This window comes from Falco peregrinus, chromosome 12 (assembly GCF_023634155.1).
Source record: "Falco peregrinus isolate bFalPer1 chromosome 12, bFalPer1.pri, whole genome shotgun sequence".
NCBI lineage: Eukaryota > Metazoa > Chordata > Aves > Falconiformes > Falconidae > Falco > Falco peregrinus.
Window position 1 is genome coordinate 29,556,031 of NC_073732.1, and position 19,993 is coordinate 29,576,023.

Below are 19,993 nucleotides of genomic sequence, written 5' to 3' on the forward strand. Positions count from 1 at the left end.
TTGTGCTCCCTGAAGCTGCTGTTTCTCAGGTGGGGTTTGTGATCAGTTGCCCATCTGTGACACAGCTTGATTGTAGAGGATGATAACTGCACATCTTTGAACTACAGTTTAAAAAAAGTTCAAGCAAACCAGTAGCCACATCATTCAGCCTTCTAAAAGTATAAGTGGCTCCCATAGCACTGCTTTCCGCTTTTCCTCCTGTGTTGATGCATTCACTTCCAGGTGCATTCCCAAGCTGTGGTTCCCACTGCAGGCCTGGAAGCTGGCTGTTGACCTGGGGCTGTTGTGATTTTTACCCCATCCTTTTCAAACACGTTCCGATTTTTCCATACTTTCCAAAAGAAGAACTTAGAAAGGATTTGGTATTTCTGCTTGCCCAGAGTTTCATCTCACTGAGTGTTTTCTGGGAAGCAGAACAAGCTTACTTAGAAGGGCAAGACAAATTGGGCGGCAAGAAGGGGGGACTGAAATTCAAGATTAAAATATTTAGGAATGTGTTTAGTGTGCCTGAAGGGGAGGCTATGGCAGCTGGCATGCTGGCCATCTCAGTGTTCAAACAGAAAGTGATGTATATGGGAAGCACACAGTTGTGCACCTGAGGCAGCTGGATGTCAGTAGCGCTGCCCACTGAGAGGAGAGTTGGGACTCCTGGGGACAGCGACAGACACCCAGTCATCTGGCATGCTTCCCATTGCCCCAAAGACCAAACAACCCTTCGCTGTACTCCTTTGTACAAGTATTGATTGTGCTTGGAAATGAGAAAAAATTTCAATTGTCTCTATAGCTCTTTCTCCTTGGGACAAGAGAGGCTGGAAATGCTTTAGAGGATAATGCAGTATTAGAGATTAGTGCTACAAGTCACCCTAAGCACTGAATGACTCCAGTGGGACGATTTTGTAAAGCCCTGATCCAATTTTAGTACCCAGTTTCAGTCCCTCAGGCATTTGGGAAGGGTGACATGCAGATCCCAAGCCGCCCTTCTGAAAGCGTAGGACCAAGTCTGGCAAGGTGGTCTTGGGCAGCTGACGTAGTTGGTGAGAAAAGGCTGGCATGCTGAAAAAGGAAGAGAACAAGCATGGCTAGAAGATGAGCTTTCTGAGAACACAGCACTGCTGTTAAGTAATTCTCCTTATCGCTTTTACTTGCAGCCCTGTCAGAATAGTTCAGCAGCTAAGATGTTTTGTGTGACATGGAGATAAGGAGGCACCCAGGTTGCATATATACATTTTATGCTTAATTAATGGTTTTACCCCTGAACCAAGATACGACTCCACATTGCTTTTGATATTTTTTCTACATGGAGTCCAAAGACTGTGAGGCTGTTCAAGAAATCGTTGTGCATGCTCCCCTCCATAGGTCTGTCGACCCTTCTGGCCTACAGACCCAAACTGTCACAAGAAAACGTACAGATTGAGGTGGGTCAGTGGTGGGCATTCCCTACTGTGTGGCTTTTTTTGTCTATTTTAATTCCTACGATTCCCACGTAGGAAAAATAAAAATAATGCCCCTTGCCAAGCCAGTGCAGACGTTCCTTTATGAAAGGGTTCTTCTTTTGTGAGGCTGTTGGATCGATGCTGCTTGTGCACACCTGAACAGCAAGAGGCTGTACAACTCCTCTCCCCACCCCTGTATCCTATGTTCAGAATTTCCTACCAGATCTTGCCCTGTGGCTAAATCAGAGATGGAAAATTTATATAAATACTAGGTATACAGTCAAAGAATACAAGCAGGGAATAGAGTTCCCCATAACCCTTAGCAGAGTAAAGTCACCAGAGAGTTAATCCTAAGTGTGAGGTGGGAGCAAGGGAATTTCCAGGAACTACACTCCAGAGAAGCTAAGTATTTCAAATTAATATGTTCAGAAATGATCTGAGTGACAGTGCTAAACATACAGTACCGTATATGAAGTGTAAGTGAATCACACCAGCTAAGCAGCCTGGAGCAAGAACCCTTCAGCCCTTGCTGCTGCTGCTGGGTGGCAGCTCTCTCTCCAAGGATGCTGAGCCAGCTCTGTGGCCCTCGGGAGCAGAGGCATCAGACATGAAATTCAGCAGTGTGCTCTCGGCAGCTGTATCTTCTATCAGTTTCAAAATTTCAGAATATCTAGTATCCATTCTCAAAATATATCCTGCAGCAGCCCAGATTTGCATCTGGTTAAATATGCTCCACTCTTTTGCCATCAAATCTGCTGATGTTTCCTCATGAAATTCCCCGCAGATTTTCCTATGGTCAACAGTGCGACTGTTGCAATTCTGCTGCTGACAGATGTAATACCTAGAGACAGGTAGAGCCAAAAACACAACTGCAACTGTAGGAGGGATAATACTTGGGTCTAGCTTTTACCTCAGGTGCTGAGACAAAGCTTGAATTTGTATTTCTCTATTTTGCTGCATGAACGGTGACATGCGTTTGGATTCCAATTCCAGAGTCACGAGAACTCTGCAAGTTTGCCTTCTGCTGGACTGTTTAGCAGGAGGCCCAAAGCTTATATAAATATCTAAGCCTATAGCACAGGCTTAAAGAAAAGTAAATCAGTATACCTGGCAGTGAACTAAACCATTCATTTCCTTGAAGTTTTCTTTTGCTGTCTGATGGTGCGAGTACCTCCAATTACGTACAGCGTACAGACCAAAGCCGCTGGCAGATCCTGTCAAATAGAAAGGAAGCTAGGTAAGAAAAAGAGTGAAAATATTCTGGTAGACTACCCTGTTTTCTTGATCTTGTGGGCAGCTCTCCTTCTGTTTTACATAAAAGCTTGATACAAAATCCATTACAACATTTAGCTCTGCTGTCAGTAGAGCTGATGCCATTGTAATCAGAGTCTGTTCACTGAAATCTCTGTATGGGAGCAATTCCTTTTTGGTGAGTTATTATTTTGGTGATATTCCGTTGCCTCTACCTGTTATTTGCAATTATGCGAGTGGATAAAAAACAGGTTCAGAAACTTGTGTTCCTACAGCAAGGATATTCAGTACTTCTAGCTTTCAAAGCAGGATATATGAAACGTGTACCAGGAACGCTTTCTTTTTCCAGGCAGCAGGAGAGACAAATGGCCAGTTAGCTTTCCTGGCAGCAAAGCTGACAAGCGTAGCTGAATGTGAGTTTGCATTTCCTTACGTATTTCTTTGTCTATTTATTGCAACAATTAATTCAATGGAATTACTTGTCTCTAATGCTCTCTAATTGACAGGATTTATACAGTGACATGTTAGTTCATTGTCAAGTGTGCATTCCCATTAAATTAGATACTGCTGTATTAAATAACCCCTTACAGGAAAAAACAAAATCAGTTACATTCCCATTGCACAGAGAGGATCTCCTTGCTGTAACTTTCAGTATTTATACCTGAACATTTCAGCTGAGATGCACCTTAGAGAACAGCAAGTTGACGAAGCCAAGCCCTTGGAAGGTAGGAACTGCCAAAATCAGGGTGATCAGCTGTGGCAGTGCACTTCTCCCCCTCCTCTGAGCTGTTCTACGACCTTGGGAGCTGCAGCTATGCCTCAGTGCCTTGAGTAGCCAGTTGGGCAGTTAGGCACCCCTTGACTGCACCAATTAACTCTTACTCGGCTAAGGCAGAGAACGGCACTGAAAATCCCATTGACTGGTCAAAGCAGGGAAGAAGAATGGAAAGAAATCAGTCATTCTATGACAACCCCAGCACGTTCCTGCTGGATCGCAGCCTGAGTGGTAACCAAGTGGAACGCACATTGTTCCTGGAATTTCTGAGAAAAGTACCAACTCAGGTTGCACTCGGGATTGAAATTTGCTGATGACTGAAGTAAATCATCTCACAGCCTTATAAACAGCAGTCCCAAAGTGAGACCCTTTTGAGCTCTCCTGGACCACAGCGGGCTGTGACCAGCACCTCCCCCTGAGCGGGACACCGCACACAGCTCACAAACTGCTAAGTCTGCGGTACCACGATACCAGGGGGGGCATCGTGGGAAGGCAACGATAGGGCCTGGGCTGACACCCCTGCTCCTCGAGGCTCAACCCTGCTGCCAACACTGAGGAACGCAAAGGCATAAGACTTATTTCACTGAGCTCCAGCACAAACTTTTAGTAGGTATACCTTTGCTGTAATATATATTGCAAGCTTGAAGTAGTTAGGTTAATGATATCATTTTGTGATTAAAACCAAACTGATTTGCTGCTAAAATCTTATCAATTGTGAACAAACTTTCTCTTCCTCTCTCTCTCCCCCAAGGTCTAACCTGTTGTCCAAATCTGCGACTAAGAATAGATCCAGTCACACCTAAACTCTGCCAGAGTTTAGAAAACAAGGGGGCCTATTCTGAACCTCATTATTCAGCGGAAGGGTCTCCCTTATTCTTTGCCCCACTTTCTATATCTTTCCCTTTCAGACATAAACTATCAACCAAGTCTGAGACTAAGATTGAATCCAGCCACACCTAATCTCTGTGGGAGTTTAGGAAGGAAGGGGATCTCCTCTAAACCTCATGACTCAGTGGATGATCTCCTTTACCCTTTATAAACTTTGACCTTTATAAACTGTTTCCAACTCTGTCCTAAGTTGATTTATCTCTGTGCATTTACTCCATGTAATAAGTAACAGAGTGAACCTTGCCACCGAATCCTGTGTAGTCAGATTTCCACATATTCATATTAAACCTATTTCACTTAAACTCTTCGGTGGTAACTCTTTTCAGTGACCTGACCTAACCACTCCTTTTGCGACATCAATGTTTCGCCTAATCGGGTGAGAAGACTCCACTAATTCCTAGCCCAGGCTGCGGATGACTGAGCAGCCCTTTGGATTGAGCTATAAAATCAAAGGCATTTTGACTAAGGACAGATTAAATAGATTTACAATATGAGTATATTTTCACAGAGGACAGCCAGGCACCGAGGCTTTTGTGGCACCAGGGATTTCAGATTGTCAGTCCTCCAGAGCATGGAGCCATGAATGCTATCCAAAAAAAAGTTACTCTTTACTCACACAGATGCGTATATATGCCTAATTGAAAAACTACATCTTTTTTTCATAGCCCTGTTCTCTGAAATAGCTGAACACTTTGGACTGCCCTTGTCAGATAGAAAATACCCCGAGACAGACTCCCAGGATGGAGCATTTCAGCCAGAAATTCCCACTCCCCCAGGTTACAGCCTCTCTGCTGAGGTGGTCAGGCAGCCCCAACATCAGCGCTGCCAGCCCTACCCCATGCACACAAACCCTCCCTTTGCTCTCTAGGTTCAATTCAAGGCAGCACGATTTCCTACCTGCTTTCTCAGGAGCCCCCATGGCTGAAGGGCTGGACACCAGTGCCCGGTGTGAGCAGCAGAGCCTGCGGAGCAGCCCGTCTCCCACCGCATCGCCTGCTGCAGTGTTACCCCCACGTGTGGAAAGGCATGTAGCTGCTGCCTGATGGCAACGGGCTGCACCTCAGATGTGTCCACACTCCCAAGCTGCTGCAGCCTGGCACCTGCCCGCCTTTCACAGGCAGTTGGTGCAGGGCTGCTCGGCTGCTCCCATCCATTTTACCATTTCTTTTTCAGTCTTAAGTAGCAAAGAATGAACTGTTGGAAAAATACTACAAACATGGAGGGAAATTCCTTACCCTGCTTCCAGATGGCACAGCGCAGTTATTGCGTCCTTCACGGGGTCCATTTGCCTGCTTTAGTTCAGAGTTGTAACTAATTTTAAGTGTGTCCTAGTCTGCTTTATCACCAAATAACCTGGTCCACCACTCACACTCGCTTTAACAGTCTGAAAAAAAGCAGTATGAAACAGCTTATAGAGCTCTTGGTCTGAAGTTTTTCAGATCAGCCAGTCTTCAGCGAAGGCTGGGCACCTGTGTCTTTAATACTCATCTTAAGGAACTTAAGGAACGTGCTAGCCCAGTGTTCAAGCCCCACGCCCAAGTTCTGGCACTGCTGGCTGAGCATGCTCCCAAAGCTCCATCCTTCCCCTGGGGACAAACCAGCAGGTTTCCCACAGGCTGACTTCCCTGTCATGCAAGCAGGAGTACTTAAAAGGTGCATGGACAAACTGAAATCACCAGTATAACCAGGAGTACTGTTTGAAAAATAAAACCGTGGCCATTTCACCAAGGGACTCCACAGCTTTCAGGCCACCTTTGCCATTACTTAAGCTGTAACATTTTAAGCCACCCACATTATCTTTCCTTACTGTGGCTGACTTCCTTCTGACCCAGGGGTGTATCAAAGCATACCTGAGCTCTGTCACCAAAGCAACCAGGCCCCAGACTCCTTCTCTGCTCTGCCCTCCAGGCTGCCTTTGTCCCAGGGTAGCTGGCGGTCGGTCAAGGCAGTGGCAAATGACAAAGTGCCATAAACACATGCACTCACTTCACCAAGTCTTGCTGGAAGGAAACCCCAGTGAGACACAAAATACCTGCTGTTTGGATACCTTCAAGTCAGGTTTCCGGGCAAGGGCCTTTCCCCACCTCCATTTATTTGGTTTTTTTCTCTGGGAGGATAATACCTGCCCCTGTTCTCTCTGCTGTCATCCAAGTTGAGTACTTTCATCACTTCACTTTGCTAGGCTCATACTTTCAATCATAAACATTGTCCAAGAACGTGTCTTTAAAATAAACTTGCTAAGCGGTTCTGCCTGGGTTATTGGTTGTAAAACAACAAATGTATTTTCTGTATCTCTAACCACTCTTGTCAGTGTATACAGAACCCTTCAATATAGGGGAAAAGTACTGGCAGCACACCATCATTCTGCCTTTAACACAGTGATCTGAGTAATACATAAATTTTTATACTCCCAAGTAACAATCTGAAATATTTAGTATGTAATGATAGACCAACCAGACAAAGAAAGGGGTTATGAACACCTCATCTGACAGCAGCTATCCATCTGGAAATGTGGCAATCACTGTTGTACGAGAGAAAGAAGGGCTTATTTGTATCGTACAGGAAGACAAGCTGAGTAACACCAAAATACAAGCAGTATTTAAATCTGATGACAGAAGTACTTGCTATTACCCAAACAGATCTGTGTAGTACATTCAAGTTGTTCAGAGCAGTTTTACTCGCCACTGCACATTTTAAATTTCAAGGGTCATAAAGGGTATTTTTAATAGCATTCAGAAACTAAAAGACAAATATTGCAGCTCATGGGCCTTGCTTCGGGTGCTTCCCAGAGGAGCAAGGCTACCCTAGCTGTATCTTGAGAGGCGGGGATTAGATTCCAAACTAGCTGTGCCTCAGTCCTGATCCTCTGGGGAACAAGGGACACCGGCTGCGAGAGCTGCAGGGTTCAGAGTTTTGATTTTCCTCTCTTTTAGGTTAAACACGAGCATTCAGGGAGGGCAGCATTTGGACCAAGCAGACAGCAGGCTGAGAAGGTGGATGTGGTCAAACAGTGTCATGTCATCAGGAACTCACGTCCCACTGAGCCCCATCTTCATCGCCCTGAACCGGCATGCGGGGGTCAGGGTGCTGGGCCAGAACAGGACCAGTTTCCTTCCTTGCCATGGGACAACAAGCAAAATCAATGTGGGAATCAAAGTGCAGGTATTTCTCAAGCACATGGGCAGCTCCACGCAAAGCCATTCCCTACTGCAGAAGCAGGGTGGCCAGGAAAGCTCCCATCCTTGGGGAAGCACACTCATCCCACAGTGGGTGCTCCCTATGTTGCCCCATAGTCCTGCCCCCCAAAACAGCAAACAGCAGAGGTGTACCTGTGCTCAGTCCCACGCAGACAGGGGGCTTGCTAGCCTCGGCAGCCCTGGCTCTCTGCAAGGGGCTGTAGAGTGCAGGTGCTCGGTGTCCTTGGCTGTGTCGCCAAGGGTCACCCTGGCTCTGCCACGGGTATGAGCCATGTTCCAGATGGGCAGGGGTGCGCGGCAGCTCCCTTCCTCTGTGGGCTCCTGGCACAGCGACAGGTTTGTCTGCTGGCAAGAGATAAAGCCCCGAAGCCCTGTCCCACACTGCTGTGGCTCTGCTGACACTGTTCACCTCCACTCCCCAGGTCGGTGACACTGGACAGCTGCCTCCCTCCAGCCGGCTCAGCGAAGATGAGCTCCTGCTGCTTGCCTTCAGGGTGAGGATTCTGCAGCTCTTCAACAGACTGCGTGGATGCCTAAACTTTCCTTCTAATGAGCAATGGGACAAAATTAAGCCTCCAGCGTACTTTATCACACAGACTTTAAAGATCTTACAGCTTTGCACAACTTCTGACATAAGCCATGAGCTATGCAGCTCAGTCAGGGCAACAGTAAACGCTCCAGTCTGGCAGCACATATAGTGTGAAGGCAAAGCGAGGCAGAGGTGCTCCCTGACACCGCAGCACCTGCACAAAGTCAGCAAGGTTTTGCCTGCAGCCCTGCTGCGCGCCCACACTGAAGTGTATCTTACCATGGAGGCTTGGAGAGGGGCTTTGCTCAGGGCAGAGTAAATCCACACTTGGGATGTCGGTGCATTGCTCCTGAGCAACCTCCCTTCTGCCTCCTGGCAGAAACCAGCCCAGGCTGACCAACCAGTCATTTCAGCCCATGGAAGCAGCACAAAGACAAAAGCAAACAGAGAGAGCACAGCTAAGTCACAGCCTGTGACAGGTGTACAAGGAGCAGGTGTTTGTTCAGAAGTTGCCCACACAGGCACTGCTCTACAAAACTGCAAATCTGAGAGTTCAGTTCTGGCCTGTTATGCCATTGTAGTTCCAGTTTTCAGCAGGGTTATGTCTGATTTACACCAGCATGAGATGAGGCTTCAACACAGATGTCTGCTGTGAACAGCTTATGTGTAACGGCCCATTTTTTACACTTGTGGCAGGAAACGTGAGACCCTTTTGTCCTTCCCTAGTCTGCACCCAGCTCACAGCAAGTCCAGCAGACCTGCCATCTACCCTTCTGCTTAACAAGCCAAGATCAACAAGCTTGAATTCACCCCTCAGATTTATTATTTAATATCCATTTTGTACAGGTGAAATCAATCAAGGGTTCAAACAGGGTTTTTTTAGATAAAGAGGTCTTTACACCTTCAGTTTTTAAATCACAAAGTACCATTGTGCAGGAAGGGAGAGCAAAAACCTGCAATTTTAGCACTAGGACAGCACACGGGTATCAGTACCTGCTGCTCCCCAGGGATGCTGGTTGTTGGACCCTTCTACACAAAAGAAAGACAGATTTAATAAGACGATTAAAGGAGGAGAAAACCCTTCCAGGATTATTGAATACACGGAGAGCACAGGGGGCCCAGGAAGCCCCGTGCTGAGTATTTCTGGAGGCTGGGACGGGAGAAAGGGTGAACGCGAAGCAGCATACACTTGCCCCAGCATCTGTCCCACTGGGCACCCCCAGACACAGGCTGCTAGGCTCAGGACACCTGTGAGCCAAAACTGCCCAGCTGGGCACCGATTTCAGACTGGAACAAATTAAAGCACCACCTGATTAAAGCACCACAAACAGAGTCAGCAGTTGGTGTTTGGCAACTGGTTTTAGTAAGGCTGGCAGGTATCACTGCCTTTAATGACCGCCAAGGTTCTTTATTTCCATTTTATTGTTCCATTTTTCCCTCCGGAAGAGCTCTACGAATGGCGGTAGTGGGGCTTGGCCCAGCCCATAAAACCAAGCCTGCTCTGCACACCCTAAAACCCAGAGCAATTACAGACACGACCAACGCTGCCCAGCCTGTGCCCCACAATGGGAAAAGCTTCTGATGCATTTAAGAGAGATCAGCAAAAGCTCTCGCACACCTAACTCCAATGTATCGATAAGCAATCTTGACAGATGAAAGAGAAGGAACACTGGGAGCAGCAAGCAGACCGTGAACAATTCAATAGGCAAAGCAAAAGCTGTGCAAGCCAGCAAAGCAAAACAAAAAGTAGGGCGATATTGTGAACTGCTCATGGAAAGTCTTAGCCTAGCAACACATCTGTGCATTTATTTGTTTTCTAATTTGTCTGAGGTGTATAATTAATGAGAAACTGAAAATCTATCCACACTGGAAACTTTTGGTTAATCTCTTTCAGCAGAGAAAGCACGAATTACCTAAAAGAGATAATTTCATCACAAAGCAGCTTTGAGGCCACTGTGTTTAATGGCAGTGATGAACAACACCTTTGTAACAACTGGCATGGACTTTTCTCTCAGCTGGGTGGAGCGAGCTTTTCGTTACCCAAAACACTTCCTAGACCAGCCCCTAAATCCTCAGGGAGGGTGAAAGAATTCTTACACACCATGACAGTTGCCTTCATCACCACTCTCCAGATTCCCTTCTCACCTGATTTACTGTCCCAAGAGAGGTAATCTCCCTTCCCACCCAGAGAAGATATTGATAAGACAGATCCAGGAAATACTTCAGCTGCTTTTACAAGAGGCATGAAACCCTGCAGCCCAGAGCAGGGACGAGCAGGAGGCAGACACTGCCGAGACCAAGCTGGAGCACGCCGCAGCCGAGACATACAGTGGTGTGGAGGAACTGCAGAGCGGAGGCTGCAGCCTACAGCTCACACTGACCCGGGAAGCCAACCTGAGCAAAATTCCCAGGCCCTGCAGCAGAGTTGCCTTTGAAACTTGGTTTTAGCCCAGTGAGCTTCCCCGGTTCAACAGCACCTGAACTTTGGTCGTGGCCGAGTTTTGGTAGGTGCACAAAACTAAACCACAAAGCTCCTTCCAAAACACAGAGGCATCACGTCGTGGTTTCACCCCAGAGGGCAGCCCAGCCCCTACGGCCACTCTCTTGCTCCCCTTGGCTGGGATGGGGGAGAGAATCTGGGGGTGAAAGTGAGAAAACTCATGGGTTGGGATGAAGACAGTTCAACAGGTAAATCAAAAGCCACATGCACAAACAAAGCAAAGCAAGGAATTCAATCACCATTCCCATGGGCAGGCAGGTGCTCAGCCATCCCCAAGAAAGCCACGCTCCAACACTTTTAGGAAGACAAACACCATTACTCCCAGCATCCCCCCCTTTCCTTCTCCCCCCAGCTTCATATACTGAGCATGACACCATGTGGCATGGAATATCCCACGGGTCAGTCAGGGTCAGCTGTCTCGTGCTCCCCCCAGCCTGCTCGCTGGCAGGGCAGGATGAGGAACAGAACAGCCCCCAACACCGTGCCAGCACTTCTCAGTTGACAACCAACACATCCCGCTACCAATAGTTTTTGGCGCAAATCCAAAACACAGCCCCATACCCGCTACTATAAAGAAAACGAACTCTACCCCATCCCAAACGAGCACACTTAGACAAGACAAGCGCCAGATTAATGACTTTGGAAAGCAGGCTTTTTATGCATGTTTTTCAGTTGCAATTTTAAGAATATCCATCAGTGACTCAAACAAGGTACTTCACACAGTAAATGAGAACTCTTTATTTAAATTAACTTTCTTGGTTTCTATTTAGGACAGTAGAAAGGCCCAGCTTTTCATCTCTTCAGAATGGTCAAGAAGAAAACATCTTCAGCTGGCCAACACAATTTAAAACAGCAACTGACCTTAATTTTTACTGAACTCACAAAATGATGTAACTACCCTGCATATAATTTTGTTTATATAATTTAGTATATAATGCACTGTTCAACTCTGCCATATATTTTGAAAAATATACAAACCTGCTTTAACCACATTAGAGATATTTGACAGCTGTCAATTACTTAGCAGTTTAGGACAATATCAGACACTCCTAGAACTTCATTTTAAACTACAAAAAGAACATAAATTCATATAAAATACAACAGATTAAACAAACTTCTTTTTTCTGAGGAAAAACTAGGTATCAACTCAATCTGCCATTGTGTGAAACATGAATATAAAATAAGTTACAATTAGTAATGCCTGCATTGTTGAGCTATGAACTGGTCGAATGAAATCTTAAAAAAACTATACAGTATTATTGCACTCCATGACTGTGCAGTATCCAGAAACATGCCAACACTGAAAGAGGTCTTTCATTAAGTTTTTTTTCAGGAGGCACAACGTGGCTGCGAGAGAAGCATCCAGTCTGTACTAACAGCGTGCTGTCTTCAGTACAGGCCTTCATGGGTCTGAGCCACGCTGCCTTTGGAAACCACCACTTAATGCCTGGAAACGGAGACACAAGCATTACAGTCGGCAACTGCTCCCGCATTAAACAAGCAAACCATCTCCAACACCGGCAGAACAGAGAGCTGAGGCATGTCTGTGAACGAGGGAGAACCGCAGGCTACGCGTGCTTTGGATTATAAAAGCTGAATTACAAGCACTCTCTCTTGGGAGGTCATAACTCACGGCAAGAGAATACTGCTCCTATGATTTCACCCTGGGCAATCACCTACAAGGATACCATCAGAATGATACTACGTTAGCGTGAATTTAGACAAGGAGACATTAAAACACAAAGTCGCCAAGTCTCAGAATTAGACTCTCTAACCTGCAGTGTAATTTCCTACAGGGATGGAAATACAACTGAGTGGGGGGTTTTCTTGCTGTTTTTCTAAACTTGTATCCCATTACACAAAATTCTACGTAAGAACAGCCTTAGCATGCTTTGTAAGCTCAAAAGCGACATCAGTCTGCTTTGCAACAAAGAATTACTACCGAGACTGTCAAAATCATACATATTGGATGTTAAGCTCCAGCAAGTCCATCTGAAAAGTACAGGAAACACCCAAATTTTTAATGCTAAATAATGTTTAAAAAAAAAATAGGAAACAACTTACTTCATGATTGAGATGACTTTTGCTAAATGACTAGGACAAACCAGACTTAACTGAACAAACAGGATATGCCTGCAGTCAACCGTTCCTCTCATTCCCTGCATGAGGACTTTCAAGGTCACAGCCCCTCTGAATTGCTCTCCCTGCTTCAGGAAGCTGCAGGGGTTAGTGGAGGGAGAGATCGATAAGGAAAAAAAATGGGGTTTGAAGTCTGAGCTCTGAAGCAACAAGAAACAAGGGAGCAAGCGCTGGTTACTGAGCGTGGCTTCCTACAAGGGGAGAGACTGCCTGTAGTGCTCTGACAGAGCTTGGGTTTCTCTGAACGTACACCTCCAGGCGCTACGTTCATGCTCATGTAAATGCAAACTTTCAGAAGCCACATCACATGAAACAAAGCTCCAAAGAAAATCTGTAGAGGTGTCTGAACAGTGCCAGGTCATTAACTGTGCTGCAGCTGGGACCAGCTGGTCAGTTTAAGGTGGTGAGATGAGTTGCAAGGTGTCAGTCAACAGAAATGACAGCACAGGGTCTGCCGCTTGAGAGCAGGGTGTCTGTTGGAAGGTAACACCAAGACACCAGCTGCTCAAACCAAAGTGTCCTTGAGCGAAACACTGTACCACAGCACATCAATACCTCACCTACACAGTCTCCTAAGCACTGCTCATTTTTGAACCAACAGAAGTCTTTTTGTACCACATCAATGTTCCCATGAAGAATCATAAACTACATATTTTGAAAGCCACAGGTGATACAGGAACATGGAACTGGTTTGTCATAAAAATATATAAGCATGGATTTGAACCCTCTGCTCCTAACAGTCAACAAGTATTTGCAAAAGGTTAGAACAGTGCAGCACACAGGTGGCAGCAAGAAAATGCTCTACTTTCCAGGGTCACAGAATTCAATTAGGTTACAAGTTAAGAGAAATCCTTTGCACACACTCTGTTTTAAAGCACATAACACAGTCTTGTTTTCGGATCTCTGCAAAACACAGTTCACTAACATAAGGCCTTCTGCACGCAGCAACACATCTTTTCCTGCCCAAAGGAATGCCAGCTTCTAGTTTTGAAACAGGCAGAACAAACCCCAACCCAAAACCTCCCACTGAAACAGTACCCGTAAAATCATAACTGTCAATTTACTTAAAGTCACTAGAGCTGGTTCTCCAGTAAAACACTTTTAAATGAACAAACACACAATTACAATGTTCAATCTGCAACATGCGGTCCTTCACATCTGAGTCAACAAACAACTGGTGACTAGAAGAAACTTACAAGAAGTTTCAGTGCTGATAGATGGGGCTATGATCGATGATGAGGCATTGACTCCATATGCACGTTGAGCTTCATTTCATTATCAAGAATTTGTACAAGCTGTTGCATGGAAGGAAGGTGGCCAGACTCCAGCTTAGACCACACTGGAACATCTACCACAAAACACACGGGAGGGGAGAAAAGCACCATTACATTGACAAAGTCAGAAAACATGCACTGCTATTTTAAACATAAAATTGAAAGTGTCTAGGAACCTATGCACATTGGTACTATTTCATATGAAGGAAAACATCTGGATCAACAACACTTCAGACCACCAGCTATACTAAAACCCAGTGCAACTAGGAAAACCAGGAGTCTAATGCTTCCACTTCGAAGTACATCATAGGGATTTAAAGGTTCAAAATATCCACTGACAGAACACCTAAAAATAGCAAGTGCCAGAATAGCATACCGAGTTTTTTAAACCATTGCTAAATCTTTGAAACTGGTAGGTCTCATTAGTCTTCATCTCACTCTGCCTAACATCTAAGCCTGGCCCTCAAAAGTTCTGCTTACCACGATCTGGCTTGGAAGGTTCCACTCAAAGTAGCTGCAACCATTACCTGCCACCACCCAGCCCCAGAAATATGAAAGGCAGCACAGCCCATAAATACCACAGGGTAAAAACGACATTCGTGTCCAATGTTGTCAAATAACCTGTTCCCCCAGCTATCCCTCACTGCTATAGCACTTGTTAACTCACACTGAAAAATACATTGTTCTCATCTACATAAAGCAAAAGCCAGATGGAAACCACATTGTCCCAAAACACAAACCAGAAACTTGGAGAAGTCCAGATGTGCCCGCTCACCCCTACAAATGCTCTGCTGCCCATTCCAATCTGAGATTTAGGACTAGAAGTGCACTGAGTTTAACTATTCTGATGCAATACAGTCTGTCTTTAACAGGTTCTGCACTATATGACTTGACTTAGAAACTACTATGGTGCAAGATTTATTTCAGTTATCATAAATTGATATTATAAAGCACAGAGCTGGATGACACGGCTGTACCTCCAGCTTGAAAAATTCTGTACTCCAAGCTTACGTAAACTCTAAAACTATACAATTATTTGAAGGCAGAAGATCCACAGACTCTTTCGCTGTCCACTGGTACTGAAAATGTGGAAACAGCAATGGATTCGACAGGATTCCAAAGCTAAACCATAATACAGAACAGGATAGGGAAAGCCTGTAATTAACTGGAGAGTACACTTCCCTAGCTGATCCTTTCTTACTTAACGCACATCACATGCAAGAAACACACGATACAGTTACTCCAAGTGACCAAGCATTCTTCTAGGCAAGTTTTTATATAACTATCTCAAAATATACATAACTGACATCTCTATAAGCTGCTTTATCAGACTTCTATGATTTTCATCATTTACTGTGATACAGAACAGCTGACATTTCAAAATGAGTGTCAATTACCACATACCATCACATTTTAAAACATACCACATTTCATAACATTATCCCTCATTCGCCCACAATCCATGCACACATGCAACACAATGAGATTCCTTTAAAGTTCTCAGCTCACCATTCAAAGTTATTTCAAATGCACCTGTTGACATACACTGGTTTTCAATCATGTTGCTCAGGAAGAAGACCATCATACAAGCATAAACCTAGAAGAGAACAAGAGAGAATCCCAGATGCTTCAGCCATGTGAACCACAGTTTATTTAATTCACTCTTAATAAGCACTGGAATTTTACAGGTGTCCTTGAATTCACCTCTGCAATTTACCAAGTAATCTTCCCATTGCATAGACACCATCCTTTCAACCTCTTTTTAAAAAAGACAGTGCACGTCACCTTCCCTAGACAGGTATCAAAACGGTTCTGAAACCATCCAACTCACAATCCTGAATCAAACCAAGTTTTATCTTCTCGCTCCTTTTCTCCACAAATCTACGTGCATCTTAACAGCCAGCTGGCATAAGTACAGGGCTATGATGGCAGTTGCAGGGTGACAAGGGAACGCAGCTGTTTCTACATATTGCCCGTCAGCGTTAGGGCAACACTGCGGATCAAAGAACCACAGGCCAAGACACAAACAGCAGAGCGAGTCAAATTACATTTGTTCACAAGAATTGTCAACCCTCTAGCATGTCTTCAAGCTAATTATCTGGAATTTTCTTTGTGCATTGGTGCCTCAGGGTGCAATGATGTAATCTTCAGCAACACAGCATCTCCCTCCATCACCAGTGCCTCTATAATTCACTTTTCACGCACAAGGGCACATTCACACAAGTTACTGCAATACTGAAGAATTTAGCATGGGCGAACTGTTAGTCGTTTACAACATCACAGATGTACTGCAGCTAGCCTAGCTCAGTAGCACATTTGGCCCGTTTAATTAATCAGGATATATTACAGCTTCTATGCATTCACATGGACTGGTGACAGAGACCCACTGCACTGGGTAGCTCAGTTTCAGGATTCATGCACCAATAAAACACATACAGCTTAATAAACTTATAAATTGCTTTTGTTTAGTAGAATAAATCTGGAATAAGGTTACTATAAATCAGAGTACAAGAACATTAATCTGTTAGCATCATCAGTACTGACTCATAGGAATATTCATCCCACAAGGCAAAGCTAGTCATGCCCAAATATGTTCTGCAAAAACTCCCACAAAACTTCAACTTGATTTTTCTAATCACCATCTTAAGTGCATGCCTCATCTATTAAAAGTCTGATGAAAGCAACAACTGCAAAATAGTTATGAGACAACAGAAAAGGGAAGATGTAATTTTAACACCAACATTGCCAGCTTGAAACGCTACTCTGGAGCCCTAAAAAATGAAACCAAATTTTATCAACTTTGTCAGTAACGTTCATCTCAGCTGTGCTTCTACAGCAATCAAAACTGGGTCTGCCAAAAACATGAAGCACTACTATTAAGAGTAATTAGGCTACCACAAAACTCTCAAGTGTATTTAGTTACAGAAGCTTAAAGGTTCTGTTAAGGCTGCAGTGCGTGAAAGTTACACCAGTAAGAACTGTGAAGTACTACCAGAGCACTCTCATGAAGTCATTCTAAAATGGCTTTGAAAAAAAAGAGAAAAGTATACTGTTTACCTTATTTTCTTGGCCCCACTGCCAGATGCTTGGAGCTTGCATGCCAAAGAAAGCAAATGGATCCTTGCCAACAATTATTAAGCCTATTAATACTAGTTTGAAGACAGACAGGAAGGATGCTATGTGCCTATCAAAAGATAACACATAAAAAGTGACTCAGAAGATTTGCAATTACTATTTCACCACCTTATAGCTGTAATTCATCTCATTAGAAGAATTTTGATAGTGTACAGTCAAGAGATTCAGAGGAAATGCAGGTAAGTTTATCTCCCTGAAAAAAAACCCAACAAAACAACAAACACAATAAAACCCAACACACGTTAACAAAAACCCACATCCTCAGACAGACACTATTCTTGTACACCTTGCATACAGATTTTTTTCTTTCCCTAAGCAGACCTCAAATAGAAATCTGCTTTCAATTTATACATGTCCAAACTGGGTAATACATCCTGTTTGTTAAAGAAGTTGTTCCATATTATAGAGACACATTTAATTGACATGCACTACTTCCTCATAAAGCATCTTGCCAACAGATGCAGAAAACCCTACAGTTTTTTTCCAATAATTAAATCTATAGCCAAAAAGCAAACACTGAGGTATTCAATCCTGTACCATTCTTACCATTGTAGTTATTACAGTAGTTAGCTCAAGAAGTGGTTCAGAAGCCACCATAGTAACTATGGCATCACTCTAGCATGTACAGAGTGGTCTAAATAATAGGAAAAACACTATTTTCATTTTGTCTTTTTCCAATTTTTGGGGCTTCCCCTCACCTCCCTGCCAACTGTAATAAAGGACATCCTGGTAGCCTCTCTGATGAGGCTAGCTCTCCCCTGACTTAGATGTCAAAACCAAACTCTTCCCTCCTCTGCAACCTTAACCTACTGCAGGAATTTGTCAGTAAGTGCATAAGCCTGAGCAACAGATGTGAATTTATGTCCAGATACATCATGGAAAAAAAAAGCCAGAAAACCTCACTGTGAAAAAACCCTGACTATATAATTTACTTCAGAACAGGACAGGACAGGCCTCATCATACACACAATCAGATGGTAGTTTGTATGGAAAACTAAGGTGGCTATCTGGAAGGGAGAAAGTAACTGAGCTTGCATGTAACCATAAAGAAAAAACCCCATAGGTTTCTATTTCCAATATTATTTATGTGTAAATGCACACGTTCACCACTCACCATGCTGTGCCTGCACAGTGGAAAAAAAGACAATTAGTACTGCCAGTCATGTGCTTACCTATATATAGGTTGAGGAAGGTAGTTCTCCCCTTCAATTCGGATGTCTGGGTACCGCTGGCTAATAACCCGCATGTACTCCTCAAACACCCGCCTGTAGCCTCAGGAGACACTGAACACAGACAGGGATTGTCATTGAAACTGGAGTGCTACATTTTAAAGTAGCTGCCGAACTGGCAACACCGCTACTCACACTGTTCACAATCCATAGTTTAACGCAAAACCAAAATTCTTCATGCCAAAGAAGAATGCCGATCTGCGGCGCGGTTACACGTCAAAAGCCCCGAGAGCCGACGGGTCACCCGGCTGGACGGACCGTCTGCACGTACCAGCGCAGAGGCAACGCTGTGGTGGAGCCCACCGAGCAAGGCGCAGCTTGCTTCCCCCCCGTAAAAATTAAGTTAGGAAGCCAGCCTGCCTACCACCTCGCTCCGCGGCCAAAAAAAGTTCTCCAGAACGCCCTTTTAATTCCCCCCTAGTCCAACGCAGCCCTTCGCGGGACAGCCCACGGATGGGCTCCCGCCGCTCCCCGCCATTTCCGTACTTGGCCGCCGTTAATCGGGATGAACGTCACGGAGCCGCCCCTCGGCCAGCTGCTCTGCAGGAGCTGGAGTAAAAATTACCTGGCTTCGTCCCGCCACATTAGGTACCGAAGTACCTGCAGCGAGCGGCCTTCCGCGTGGCAGGCCCAGGGGGCCGCCCCCCCCGGGCACCCTCTGCCCGCCGCAGCCAAAGCGCCCCAAGGTGCTGCCCCCCGCACGCCAGTGGCACTGCTGCAGCCGCCTGCTCCCCGGCCCCACTCCCAGCAGCCGGCACCACCACTCTCGGAGGGACTTCAAGGCCCCCGATCCCGCTGCCCGCGGTCACTAAATCCATTTTTAAAGCCTCAGCCCCCCCCGCCGCTCCCGGCGCACCCGCAGCCGGGACACCGCCACACCTTGCACCCGCAGGGCCCGAGGCTCACGCTCGGCCGCGGGCCGCCATTTTCCCGGAGTCATCGCCCAGCAAGGCCGTCCGCCAGCCCCGCTGCCCCCGCAGCCCGGCCCGCTCAGCCGCGCCGGCCTCGCACGCCTCACAGGCCCCGGGGCCGGGATGCCCCGGCCGCTCGCCCAAGGCGCTCCCCCCGGCCGCACCCCCGGGGCCGCCGCACGCCCGCCGCGGCGGGGAGGGGCGAGCGCGGGCGTAGCGGGGCCGGCCGGGCCGACGCGGGGAGGACGAGGAGGGAAAGGGATGCGTAGGCCCGGGCCCGGCCGGCGCCGCCATCTTGCCGGGCGGCCCTCACCAGATCTGGAACTTGAGCAGCGGCCCGGTAGCGTAGGCCATGCGCAGCTTCTTGGCGGGCAGGCCGCCCTGCTCCGCCGAGCCGCCACCCGGGCCCGCCGCCAGCGCCAGCAGCAGCAGCAGCAACAGCAGCCGCCGCCCCGCCGCCCGCATCTCGCCGCCGCCGCGGGAGCGCGCGAGCCACCGCACCAAGGGCACGCGAGCGCCAGGCCCCGCCCCAGGCGCGCCGGAAGAGCCCGGCCTCCCGCGGGCGAGAGTGGGCGGGCGGGGGAGGCGGTGCCGCCACCGGGCTCCAGAGAACCCCGCCAGGGACAGGGCGGGCAGCAGGCGCCGTGACAACCCCACTGAAGGCACAGGGAGCCCAGGCGCGGTGACGGTCCCACCGAGGGCAGGCGGCACCCCGGGGAATGCCACCAAGGA

General features: G+C 46.5%; 2 protein-coding genes and 1 long non-coding RNA gene across 3 annotated transcripts; 1 reads left to right on the forward strand and 2 right to left on the reverse strand.

Moving 5' to 3' along the window:
* Positions 1 to 976: 976 nt before the first annotated feature.
* On the reverse strand, positions 977 to 6,876 carry LOC129785409 (uncharacterized). Its single transcript, XR_008749471.1, has 3 exons — positions 5,583 to 6,876; positions 1,898 to 2,647; positions 977 to 1,053 (listed from the first exon to the last, which is right to left on the reverse strand). It is a non-coding gene; the product is annotated as an uncharacterized LOC129785409 (long non-coding RNA).
* Positions 2,638 to 11,658, forward strand: ERICH6 (glutamate rich 6). The gene is given in 8 exon segments (XM_013296277.3): positions 2,638 to 3,050; positions 3,053 to 3,097; positions 5,216 to 5,297; positions 5,299 to 5,375; positions 5,531 to 5,612; positions 6,843 to 6,995; positions 7,281 to 7,509; positions 7,967 to 11,658. Coding segments are annotated over 8 exon segments (1,080 nt in total). The 5' UTR covers positions 2,638 to 2,914; the 3' UTR covers positions 8,243 to 11,658.
* SELENOT (selenoprotein T) lies at positions 11,288 to 19,794 on the reverse strand. The gene is made up of 6 exons (XM_055817547.1): positions 19,575 to 19,794; positions 18,294 to 18,404; positions 17,044 to 17,170; positions 15,496 to 15,583; positions 13,909 to 14,060; positions 11,288 to 12,020 (listed from the first exon to the last, which is right to left on the reverse strand). The coding sequence occupies exons 1-5, from the start codon at positions 19,724 to 19,726 to the stop codon at positions 13,936 to 13,938; spliced, it is 603 nt and encodes a 200-aa protein (XP_055673522.1). The 5' UTR covers positions 19,727 to 19,794; the 3' UTR covers positions 11,288 to 12,020; positions 13,909 to 13,935.
* Between the last annotated feature and the right edge of the window lie 199 nt (positions 19,795 to 19,993).